The sequence below is a fragment of the Maniola hyperantus genome, chromosome 1 (assembly GCF_902806685.2).
Source record: "Maniola hyperantus chromosome 1, iAphHyp1.2, whole genome shotgun sequence".
NCBI lineage: Eukaryota > Metazoa > Arthropoda > Insecta > Lepidoptera > Nymphalidae > Maniola > Maniola hyperantus.
The window spans coordinates 1,336,727-1,349,591 of NC_048536.1; the positions used below are offsets into that span (position 1 = coordinate 1,336,727).

Sequence of the window (12,865 nt, forward strand, 5' to 3'; positions counted from 1 at the left end):
AAGCGACGAGGCTTCTCGTATATACAGCAACCTGAACAACGACTAAGATCGTACCTGCGCTTCGGTGGTGGTCTGTGTCTGTTGCTTCTTGCGCCGATGCTCGACGTGGCCGAAGCAGTGCTCGCACTCGTCGTCGCTCGACTCCGATTCCGATTCGCCGAAGCGACGAGGCTTCTCGTATATACAGCAACCTGAACAACGACTAAGATCGTACCTGCGCTTCGGTGGTGGTCTGTGTCTGTTGCTTCTTGCGCCGATGCTCGACGTGGCCGAAGCAATGCTCGCACTCGTCGTCGCTCGACTCCGATTCCGATTCGCCGAAGCGACGAGGCTTCTCGTATATACAGCAACCTGAACAACGACTAAGATCGTACCTGCGCTTCGGTGGTGGTCTGTGTCTGTTGCTTCTTGCGCCGATGCTCGACGTGGCCGAAGCAGTGCTCGCACTCGTCGTCGCTCGACTCCGATTCCGATTCGCCGAAGCGACGAGGCTTCTCGTATATACAGCAACCTGAACAACGACTAAGATCGTACCTGCGCTTCGGTGGTGGTCTGTGTCTGTTGCTTCTTGCGCCGATGCTCGACGTGGCCGAAGCAGTGCTCGCACTCGTCGTCGCTCGACTCCGATTCCGATTCGCCGAAGCGACGAGGCTTCTCGTATATACAGCAACCTGAACAACGACTAAGATCGTACCTGCGCTTCGGTGGTGGTCTGTGTCTGTTGCTTCTTGCGCCGATGCTCGACGTGGCCGAAGCAGTGCTCGCACTCGTCGTCGCTCGACTCCGATTCCGATTCGCCGAAGCGACGAGGCTTCTCGTATATACAGCAACCTGAACAACAAGACCAGACAATTTGGAATATCACTTCATAAAGGGATATGATATAGAACAATTTCAATCCGACCCTCACTGCCACTCCACCGCCCACCGACCATTGAGCCAATAGCTTAAAGCGGTTGAATGGAATGCTACTAACACTTGGACTTCTTCTTGTTCATGTGCTCGTTGTCGACGGTGTCGGCGGTCCACACCACCTTCTTGCGCGACGACGCGCGCGTCGGCCGCAGCGTTATCACGGCCACTCCGCCGCCCACCGACTCCTGAGCCAATACATAACTGTTTATTATCAAAATATGGGGTTATTCAAGGGGCGGACCAACAAATTCCTAAAAGGCCGGCAACGCATCGGCGGCTCTTCTGGTGCTGCAAATGTTCATGGGCGGCGGTAATCACTTAACATCAGGTGACCCGCCTGCTCGCTTGCTCGCTATATCTATTAAAAAAAAAAAAAAAAAAATATATATAAAAGGAAAAAGTGACTGACTGATCTACCAACGCAACCAACAAATAAGACTGGCAGTTCACCCTGAAGTGGGACCTCATTCCTATGAGTTGAGATCATTTGGGACTTCAATAACTTTGACGACGACGATTGGTTTTCTGAATTCTAGAACTCCTTTTTCAAATTATCGTACAGTACGCGATCAAAAGTAATGTACATCGGCCTTTAGAATGACATTTCGGCTTTGTAGAGCGTTGTCTATGTCACTCATACCTATATGACGTTTTGTCGGTCTCAACGGCAGGGACAACTCTCTACAAATCTGCTATCTCCTTCTAAAGGTCGATGTACATAACTTTCGGCCGCGTACTGTAAGTACCTAAGTGCATTTCCATCTCGATCTGCCGTACTCAGAGTCGCTTAATCGTTACTTAAGTTTAGTTAAAACGAGACAGAGCTATATCTCCCACATAACTCTGTCTCGTTTTAAGTATCTTAAGTAACGATAGCGACTCTGAGTACGGCAGATAGAGCGCATTATTGATAAGATCATAGTCAAGCGGAAAAATAACTGGTTTTGATAAATATGTCATTTAAACAAAGATAAGTGTAAATGTCCAAGTAAGTAGTGGATATTGATAGTGGTAAACAATGCTAAAAATTCTGCAAGATATTCTCAACATTATTTTGCTCCCGTTTACTTAATATTTACTAAAAATAATTTAATCTTAAATTTGTATAGGGCAAGGTCGTATTTTTAGATTAGATAAATTTTATTTTTCTACTTTGTCAGAAAAACTAGTTTTCTAAAATTGTAATTATATATAATAATTATATCATTACATTTTTATGTGACAAAATTGAATCCACAATAAGATAAATATTGTACTTTGAACATTATGCACAGATGCATAGGTAGGTACATGAGGTCTTCTAATCATTCTATTCAGTTAGCTTGTAAAATATACATAACAAAAAAACACCAACATTATGATTCTTATCATTTATTTTATTGAAAACTTTTACTGTCACACATACATATTGTAACATGTTATCAGTATGGTTACTATAAGATTTTGCATCTAAATCTTGATAGAGTTCGAGCATCCAAACAATAATGTCAGTGTAAAATGAATCTAAAGATCCTTGGTATAAAGTCAAAAATTCAGTACCATTTGTAGGTACTGAGTTTTTATCACAGAATAACTTGAGCTTTAAAACAAGGCGGTTGAAGTCCATTTTACTTTGATACTAAATTGTTTCAAGGCACAATTTCTATCAACGTTGATGATGTTAAATCTTGTATTGTTATATCTAAGGCTTCAGATTTATCTTCTACCATAAATACCTCCTCACTGACTAATCACGAAATCTCAGAAACTACCTATAAAGCCTACAAACTTGAAATTTGAAAGGTAGGTTCTTTCTAGGACATAGGCATCAGCTAAGAAACGGTATTGAAAAATAGCTTGCATCTGGGGAAGGACATAGGTCACTTTTTATCGTGGAAAGTTCCCATGGTACTTTTAAACCGTAAATCCACGCGGACGAAGTGGACATCGCCTAGTGAGTTAATAACAGACGAGAGATACCTACACGTTATTATTATAACTAACACAGAAGATCTAAGGATCTGAAGCTAAATTTATCGAGGTATATTTATAGAAGGGTTGAAGTTGAAGTTTCTGCATTTTGTACATAATAAATCTGTTACAGTATAAACAAAAGAAAGTACAGTATGAAGAAGTAACCAACATAACTTTTAGACGACCTCCCTGGCGCAGTGGTAAGCGCTGTGGTCTTATTAGTGGGAGGTCCCGGGTTCGATTCCTGGCAGGGATTTTGAATTTTATAATTTCTAAATTTCTGGTCTGGTCTGGTGGGAGGCCTCGGCCGTGGCTAGGCCCTACCGGCAAAAGGCGTGCCGCCAAGCGATTTAGCGTTCCGGTCCGATGCCGTGTAGAAACCTAAGGTGTATGGGTTTATTAAAAACTGCCGTACTCCTTCCAGGTTAGCCCGCTCCCATCTTAGACTGCATCGTCACTTACCATCAGGTGAGATTGCAGTCAAGGGCTAACTTGTATCTGAATAAAAAATAAAAATATAAAATAAAAAAAACTCAACGGGTTGCGAAGCTGAAGTGGCAATCGGCTGGGCATAGTTCGTAAAACGGATAGACGTTGGGGTCCCGAGGTGCTGGAATGACGATCTCGCACCGGAAGACGCAGCGTCAGAAGACCCCCTACTAGGTGGACGGACATGAGACGAGTCGCAGGGAGCCGCTGGATTCAGGCGGAGCAAGACCGTGGCGTGTGCAAGTCCCTACAAGAGACCTATGTCCAGCAGTGGACGTCTATCAGTTGATGATGATGATGATGATAAAGGAATGATCTTTATATATAAAAATGAATCGCTGAATGTGTTCCTCATCGCAAATCTCGAGAACAGCTGAACCGATTTCGCTAATTTTTTTTTTCATAATATTTTTGAAGTACGTGGATGGTTCTTACGGAGAGAAAAATTAAAAAAATTGATTCGACTGTTAGGCGGTACGAAGTTCGTCAGGGCAGCTAGTTACAAATAAAAGTTTATTTCACCACTTTACTTTTAAAAAGGCCGTCAATTTTAGCATCATGATAACCTAAGAAATTGGACAAAATATCCTTTGTATGTTGCCCCAATAGCGGTGGCGCCATTCTCGCCTTGTTCCCTCCCTCAGAGTACACTGTAGGAGGAGCAACCACCTTCACTGTACCTATGAGAGGATGTGGCAGTTCCTTAACCAAACCTATCTCCTTAACATGTTCATCCTCAAAAACCTCTTTCATACTATTAACAGGCCCATTAGGAAAGGTTGCGTTTTTGAATATCTCCATCCATTCTTTTTTCGTCTTCGTTATTATAACTTCACTTAAAATTCTAGTAATTTCTTCACGATTTTTGATTCTGGCTTCGTTATCTTTGAATCGCTCGTCTGTTATTAGTTCCTCTTTGTTTATTAGTTTGCAGAAATCAGCGAATTGTGGTTCAGAGCCTGTTCCGAGTACCATGTGTCCATCTTTGGTTTTGAACCCTTGATATGGGACTATGTTAGAGTGGGCCATGCCCCACTTCTCTCCTTCAATGCCACAATTTAGGTAATTGTTTGCGATATTGGTCATACTGGATATTTGGGTGGAAAGCAGGTTGCAGTCTATTTTCTGCCCTTTCCCAGTTTTAGTTCTGTAGTACAGTGCAGTCATTATTGCGCCGAAGGCATGTAGCCCGGTGGTTATATCTGTGACAGCCACTGCGGGTTTGACTGGGCCTCCGTTTCTCTCGCCCGTTGAATTTAGCAAACCGCCCATAGCTGCGGCGATGACATCGTATCTAAAAAGTAACATATTTAAATAAATAAAAAACCGGCCAAGTGCGAGTGTCGAACTCGCACACGAAGGGTTACATACCATTGTAAAAGATATTTTTTTAATAGACTAAGCAGCTTTCGCTGATGCGTCTATATCAGAAGTGCTACGAGTTTTCCAAATGTTTGTCCAACCTATTCTTGAACTGGTAAACAGAACTTGACATAACCACATCCTTAGGCAATTTATTCCATATGTGAACAATTCTATTGGTCAGAAAGTGTCACTATACACTTTTTATTTATTTTTAAGCCATACAGCCACCAAATGGATAGACGGACGGACAGACAGACAGCGGCGGCTCAGTAATAGGATCCCTTTGCACCCTAAAAACTACTTCCTGTAATACTCCTTACCCTGGTTTTCTGCGATACGGCCCTATGGGTCCAAAGCCAGTGATGGCACAATATATGATCCTTTTGTTGATCTGCTTCAGCTTGTCGTAGCCCACGTCCAGCTGGTCCAGCTTCCCCGGCAGATAGTTCTCTACGATCACATCACACTTCCTTGCCAAGTCATAAATTATATTCTTCCCTGAAATTATTTTAAGTTACATTTTGAACTAGAGTCCAACATAGCTCAACGGGTTGTGACTCTGAAGTGGCAGTGGTGGAAAAATCCTGCTATGTACAGTGAAAAGGACTAGCTGATGGCCTCTAGCTTTGCTCAGGTGGAATATCAAAGAATATTTTTCTTAGTAGAGATAATATACAATTATAAACAAAACCTATATGCAAATTTTTAAAGCTGTATGTTTGTCATGTCAGTCATTCTGTTTCTATAATAGGCTACTTGACACTTTTTTAAAGTTGGTCTTAAATGGTTAATATTTGTGCTATTATATCAAAAAAATTAACACTATATTTTTTTGCGCCCTAAAAACCGTAAAACTTTCATTTAAAAATATATTTTTCTTAGACAGGTGAAAACACTGTCGGCCATGTTTGGCCGATAGATTATCTGTGCTCTGACGTCATGCATTTGTAAACAACAGCATAACCTCCCAAAGTTTAATAAACATGACTTCTATACTAGTGTACATGAAAAATATAGTAATTTTCGTTATTGTATCATCCGAGAATGTAAAAAACGCATCGATAAAGACCACAGGAAAGTTGTGGATTAGAGTGCCCAGTGAAATAAATATACGTAACACGCGAAGACTTGCTTAAAGGGATCCTATATGACTAACGACTTCAACCCAAATTTATTTTTGCAAAGATCACTTTGTTGTAAGTCTTACTTAATAACTTATTCAATTTATAAAGAGAAAACGATATTTTTTTACGTTTACTATGAGTTTTTAGAAATATATAAAAACTAGCTTATGCACGTGACTTCGCCCGCGTGGACTTCATAAATTTCAAACCTCCATTTAACCCACTCAGGGGTGGAATTTCAAAAAATCCTTTCCTAGTGGATACCTTCTCTTTACCTACAAAGAACACACCCACCAAATTTCATGTATCTAGGACCAGCTGTTTAGATGTTTAGGCTGTGCGTTGATATATAAGTTAGTCAGGACTCTAAATTTTATATATATGGATACTACGTTAGTCCCCGCGTGACATAGGGATGACATTTCTTTGTTTACATATTTAATGGACGTCCATTCATGGCTGACAGCGTTTTCTGCGTTTCAAATAAAAATAAAAACTGTATTTTTTAAAATTGAATTTATATATCCATCCTGCGTTTTTAATAATTGTTATTGATATATTTCGTTGTCTTAAGCAAAATACTATAATAAATAATGATTTATTGGACGAAATTAGATATGAGTCAAGTAGCCTATTCCCACACATTTTCCTACACATTTTGAAATATGAATTAAAATGAATTTAAGACATTGGGGCCAATTCTCTTGTAGACAATCTCTAAACTAAATTAAATTAACAGATCTAAATCTAGTGCCATCCTTTTCCGCAAGCAACATTATGAAAGGAATAGCAATAGATTTAGACGTGTTATTTTAGTTTAGTTTAGAGATTTTGTAAAATGGAATTAGCCACACTGTTTAACTAGTTTCTAATGAAATTGTAAAGTGGTGATATCAAAAAGAACCGATGTAGTTTGTTTTGGTCTTCTTTTCAGATCAGGGTGCATTGCACATAGAACTCTCCTGGCTGTAGTTTTAAGTTGACATTAGATTGATTCTTGATGCAAACAAGAATTGATAAGATTAGGAAAAGAATCAAATGCTTACCTTCTAAACTTTTGAAGTCAATACAGATACTCTTCTTACTCCTGTTCACACATAAATTATAATAGGCCTCTTTGGAGTCCTTGAAGAACGGAGGCCCCCACCTCCTTGTATCATCCCCTCCGTGGCTCTCAACTTTGATGACATTGGCCCCTAAATCCCCTAAGGTCATAGTACACACGGGTCCAGCAATCACTCGCGTAAGATCCAACACATTTATGTCGCTGAGCAAACCATCACTTTTTGTCGAATATCGCGAACTTAGAACGGATTTCGGTGATATAAATACGTTTAGAAGACGTATTGAAACACGATCGACGATCCCCATGACGAATTTTACACGATATCTGACGATAAAAGAAGCAATTCGACTGTTAGGTTATCGTGACGAAACAGTGTTTCTATGCTTATACTTATTTAAATACCCGGTTTGATAAGGTACCCCGCTACTTACCTCTTGGATTTGAGGGGGAACAGTCACCGCTGTGCTCGTTGTAGCCATCTCTTCAGTACGTAAACGCTGCCGCTCGCCCATTAAATCACACCAAATAAAATTGGAACTCTTGTATTCACATTATGTTCACAAAATTTAAATAAAAAAATTATACGCTCATGTAAGGAAAATACCGAATGCCTATATAAATTGTGACGTCGGTTATTCAGCTATCTGTTATCAACACACACTTGTTTAAATTAGCAAACATTAGCAAACAACAAAAAATTACATGCAAATTCCTTCGAGAATCGCATGCAGGGTCATCAATCTTAGAACAAATAGCATGGTACTTCAATTCATTTAGTACCAAAAGTCAATAGCAGACCGCGCTACTGTGACTGGACAAATTCGATATATTATTCTGTGGTCAAGGCATCCCATGTTTAATTTTTCTACCAAATTGGTAGTTTAGTTTACATTAACATATTTGTATTTTAAAGAAAAAAATATTCTCTAACAATTAATTTCTATTTACCAATATTTTATTTGGTTTTACCTTTGGTATGTATCATTGATTTAATAAATATTCTTCAAAATAAAATTGTCAGACAATTTTTTGCTATTGATATGGTAGAAATTGGGCAAACAACCTGGTCTGTGCTGGCGGTCGTAATGTTTTCTGATTTTGCTATTTTCAATACCTTTTGTAACTATTTAAAGCCAGTTTTTAGTGATTTCACGCTACGTTTAGCAAACCAGTGAACCTAACCCACGCTAAGTAAGCTGTCAGAGATTCTAGTGTTTTGAGACCAAAGAAATTTTAAGTTTTCCGTACCCATGTTTGAAACAGAGACTTCCAGTGTTTTGAGACAGGACTCCAGTGTTTTGAGACAGAACTCCAGTGTTTATTTACGAGACAGGACTCCAGTATAGTTGTAGTTAGGTACTAGTTAAGTTTAGTGAACATTTCTTACAAGAGGGGCTGTATTCCAGGCTGTTCAGGTTCACTGCAGGTTTGTAAATTCCATTGTAATACCGGTCATATCTACTTTAATCCTTGAATGCAATTTTTATTAAATTCCTTGAACTTGATGACAATATGGTTCACGCATAGGTTTTTCTTTAAGTATTGGGCGTTCCGATCCAGTGATAGATTCTCTTGACGATTCGAAAGCACCTATTTACAAGTTTATTTGCATAAAGAAGTAGGTATTTCTTTAGTTTTTCTAGACCAAATTCCTATCATGATCAACACATCGCTGGCTCACTACAGAGCACGGGTCACTTCTTAGAGTGAGAAGGGGTTTAGGCATAGTCTACCACACTGGCCACGTGCGGATTGGTAGACTTCACACCCTTTGATAACATTATGGAGAACTTTCAGGCATGCAGGTTTCCTCACGATGTTTTCCTTCACCGTTAATGCAAGTGATATTTAATTAGTTAAAACACACAACTCCGAAAAGTTAGAGGTGCATGCCCTAGATTGAACCCCCGACCTCAGATTAGATGTGATTAGATTAATTGAGTCAGATTTAGTGAACATGTTATGAACTTGTGACCATACTAAGATACTCATATTTTTACTTTTCAGGTTTAGAAAATGTCCTGCATGAATTTCCAAATCGTGCAAAAGATTTGGATCGTTTTATGACCTGGATTCATAATATTGATATCTTGAAACTAAACTACTCGGCACCAGACCCCAGTCCTCAGGCAACTTTATAAACTGTTTTAGGATAAGGAAGAGTGATTAGGATTAATTTTGGTAAAAATAAAGATTAGAATCCAAAAATTTCTATTATTTAAAAATATGTGTTCAGATTAATTATTATAGATTTTTTTTAAATTTACATGATATGTTAAATTGTAAGGGAGTCAAATATTAATAAATAATTAATCTGAACACAATCCTACCTTCCATAGCAGTCCTATATGTATGTATTATATGTATAGGTATGAACCTATAAAGCAGTCTATATATATAGGTAGGTATGTACATATTATAAATATTAGTTCCATTCGTCAGATACAGATGGCGCTACTAAGCTGTTGCCACTATTAGCTCGCGAGATAGTACTCTATTTCCATATGTTAAAAGTACTCTGTGATCGCATGTGAAGTGTGAACGATTTCAATAATTCAAACGTCAATTTGACATTAATGTGAACGCAATGTAAATGACACCTCATTGACAGTTTTTTATATGCTTTGAAAGGCTTTGACACTCATTTTCACGGACCAATAACATACTCATTTTGATGTGGGTAACTTTATAAACGCGTCGTATAATATGAGTCAACGCTAAACTAAATCGATCAATGGACCGAAAAGAACAGAAATTAAACCACTTTCGTTCTTGTGATAACACCATGTACTACAACCAAAACAATATTGATAGATATTTGATATTTTTGGGTTCCGTCTGTCTGGCCGTCTGTCGTGTCTGTCAAAAAAACCTATAGGGTAGGTAACTACTTCCCGTTGACCTAGAATCATGTTATGCATAATAGTTTTTGATTAATCGTGCAAAATGTAGAAAAAATACGACTGTAATACGGAACCCTCGTTGCGCGAGCCTGACTCGCACTTGGCCGGTTATTGTATAGGAAATCTGCCGAAACGTCAAACCTTTAGTCAGTTTATCTGGCGATAGCTTATCTCACTGCCCCGGGTGGTCTCACACGTGCGGGTGTGCGCAGCGTACCCCCGCTTCATACCACGATTGCCATCTCGACCTGTCGCGAACATAGTTGATTTAGAAATTATTGTTGGGCCACATAGAAGGAATTTATAGTTTTCATCATCATAATAATGATAATATTCTTGGGTGCTTTCCAAAAAATTCTTCTGGGATTAGTCACTACAAATTACAAAGTGAAAGTGTGAATCAGAAATAATCTGATTCCCATTTCCGTAAGTAACGCAATCGAGGTATGAGGCGGGGTGAGGCCTCACACACCCGCACGTCACCCGCGCTCGCCCGCACCGGGTTAGCGCGCAGGCTGTGCGGGTGCGCGGGGCGTCTCCACTCCGATTGCTATCTCGACCTGTCCGCGTATAAGTATAATTTAATTTAATTTAATTCTTTATTTAATAAGGCAACAAAGACCCATATTTTGTTAGTACACATATAATGCTTAAAAAACTATGTTAGTATATTTTGTTAGTAAGTATAATGCTTAAAAACTATGTTAGTATAAACATTTTATTATTATTTTATTTTTACAACAGCTATCATAATAGGGCGCAAACAATTAGACTTTGGGATCACTTTCAAGCCCTCGTCCGGTCAATACTCTGCGTATTTACCGGACGAGAACTTGAATGAAATGCTGGAGAATTGGCGTATCCAGCTTTCCCGCCATCATATTCAGGATACTGTTGGAGCTCGAACGCAGCCTTGCCAGGATGGATGACGTCCTTTTCCTTATTAGGTATAGGTAGGTATATGATTTTTAGGGTTCCGTACCTCAAAAGGAAAACGGAACCCTTATAGGATCACTTTGTTGTCTGTCTGTCTGTCTGTCAAGAAACCTACAGGGTACTAAGGTACTGCCCGTTGACCTAGAATCATGAAATTTGGCAGGTAGGTAGATCTTATAGCTGACATTTGGGAAAAATCTGAAAACCGCGAATTTAGGGTTAGATCACACAAAAAAAATTAAATTGTGGTCATGAACTAATAATTAGTATTTTCAACTTTCGAAGTGAGTGACTATATCAAGTGGGGTATCATATGAAAGGTCTTCACCTGTACATTCTAAAACAGATTTTTATTTATTTATATTTATTTGTGCAAAATGTCGAAAAAATACGACTGTATTACGGAACCCTCATTGCGCGAGCCTGACTCGCACTTAGCCGGTTTTTTTTTCTCAATATACAAGCCATATACAGTCTATATATTATTATCTACTCGTGTGAGTATTTACATACGTGAATTCTTCGGTATCATATTTTATTTGGTAGGTAGGTACACCTTGTATCCCAAAGACGGATACTTTTATCCCAGAAAATCAATGTATAATGTGTATAAGTCCCGCAAATTGCTAATGCGCATGGCCGCCATTTCAGTGACGTCAGTACTAGACTGAAGTTTCGAGCTGATGGTATGTTTTTATTTCGGCTGACGTCAAAATGACGTCATTTCGATATTAATGAGGCATGGTTCCAGCGCAATAGCAATTTGCGGGACTTGACTTATATCTGCTATGTCGTCGTTTAGTTATCATCATGATCAACCCATCGCCGACCTACTACTGAGCACGGGTCTCCTCTCAGAAAGAACCATCATCTAGTACCTAATCGCTATATATAAAAATGAATTGCTGAATGTGTTGCTGATCCTAAATCACGAGAACAGCTGCACCGATTTCGCTAATTCTTTTTTTCATAATATTCCTTGAAGTACGAGGATGGTTCTTACGGAGAGAAAAATTAAAAAAAATCCTGAAAAGAATCGACTGTTAGGCGGTACGATTACGAAGTTGGCCGGGGCAGCTAGTAGGTAATAAATAAAATGACGCTGTAAATCAATAAAAGATTATTTACAGAAAGTTCATTATAGTTCCCACTTCCGCAAGGCTACATTCCCTCAGTTTGTCGTAAACTGTGTATATAAATGCGTCCCGAGCCCACAAAAATGTATTGGAATAATTCCAGCCGCGTATCTCCACAGAAAATCTACTTAGAATTTAAAAATAACATAGAATATTATGTACTGAGTGCCACTGAGCAACACAGATGGGCTCATAGACTTATGCGCCATGAGCCAAATCCACGGACGAGAGAATTGCGGCGATAGTCTTGCCGTGTGAGAAAATTTGATAACTAAGTACTTAAACTCTATGGGCCAATCTCCACATGGCGATACTATCGCGGCGATAGTTTGTATCAAATTTCGTCACACGGCGAGACCATCGCCGCGATTCTCTCGTCCGTAGAGATGCTCTTCCTTCCTGTTTCTTCTGCTTCGAGGAAAAGCAGCAAGTATCTCAGCGGTTGCTCTTTTCAAATAGGTATTCAATTTAAAATATTATTCCAAAGTACAAGGGTTACTGTTACATTTTTATTATGTGCTTTTAGAACCAAGTATGTGTGCTTCCACTGCTACACACTTTTGCATGTTTTTTTTGTATGTAAGTACCTATAGAGCAAGATCCTAGGACCACCAGACGATTACTTATTTTTTTGAGAAACAATATGTGTAGGATAAGGGCAGTGTTAATGTGTACTTTTAATGTACGCATATTTACTGACTTGTGTTGACGGCTAATTAACTGATATCAGCTGCTAAAGGTAGCTCAGGCTCAGCTGTATAAGCAGAGTGCAAAGCAGCGCACGGACAGACATCACAATATGCGGCCGGCCTTATGTGTACGCCGCTGTGTGTGCCGCTCCGTCAGCCTCCAGTCACAGAATCCATATCCATACTAATATTATAAATGCGAAAGTGTGTCTGTCTGTCTGCTAGCTTTTCACGGCTCAACCGTTCAATCGATTTGATGAAATTTGGTACAGAGATAGCTTGCATCCCA

General features: G+C 39.3%; 3 protein-coding genes across 5 annotated transcripts in view; 1 reads left to right on the plus strand and 2 right to left on the minus strand.

The window, feature by feature from the left end:
- Positions 1 to 12,865, plus strand: part of LOC117984634 (sodium/potassium-transporting ATPase subunit beta-2-like) — a 176,072-nt gene that overhangs the window by 91,562 nt on the left and 71,645 nt on the right. The window lies entirely within an intron of this gene.
- Positions 661 to 7,632, minus strand: LOC117989591 (E3 ubiquitin-protein ligase PPP1R11-like). 3 transcript variants are annotated; one of them, XM_069501054.1, is made up of 3 exons: positions 7,344 to 7,632; positions 977 to 1,097; positions 661 to 831 (listed from the first exon to the last, which is right to left on the minus strand). In XM_069501054.1, exons 1-3 carry the CDS (start codon positions 7,422 to 7,424, stop codon positions 683 to 685), a joined length of 351 nt encoding a protein of 116 aa, XP_069357155.1. In that variant the 5' UTR covers positions 7,425 to 7,632; the 3' UTR covers positions 661 to 682. The 3 variants fall into 3 exon arrangements, with proteins under 3 accessions (XP_069357155.1, XP_034832885.2, XP_069357146.1); XM_034976994.2 differs by having other exon boundaries at positions 977 to 1,100; XM_069501045.1 differs by having other exon boundaries at positions 7,332 to 7,632.
- LOC117996343 (succinate--hydroxymethylglutarate CoA-transferase) lies at positions 1,981 to 7,323 on the minus strand. Its single transcript, XM_034984400.2, has 3 exons — positions 6,893 to 7,323; positions 5,043 to 5,220; positions 1,981 to 4,651 (listed from the first exon to the last, which is right to left on the minus strand). Exons 1-3 carry the CDS (start codon positions 7,215 to 7,217, stop codon positions 3,871 to 3,873), a joined length of 1,284 nt encoding a protein of 427 aa, XP_034840291.1. The 5' UTR covers positions 7,218 to 7,323; the 3' UTR covers positions 1,981 to 3,870.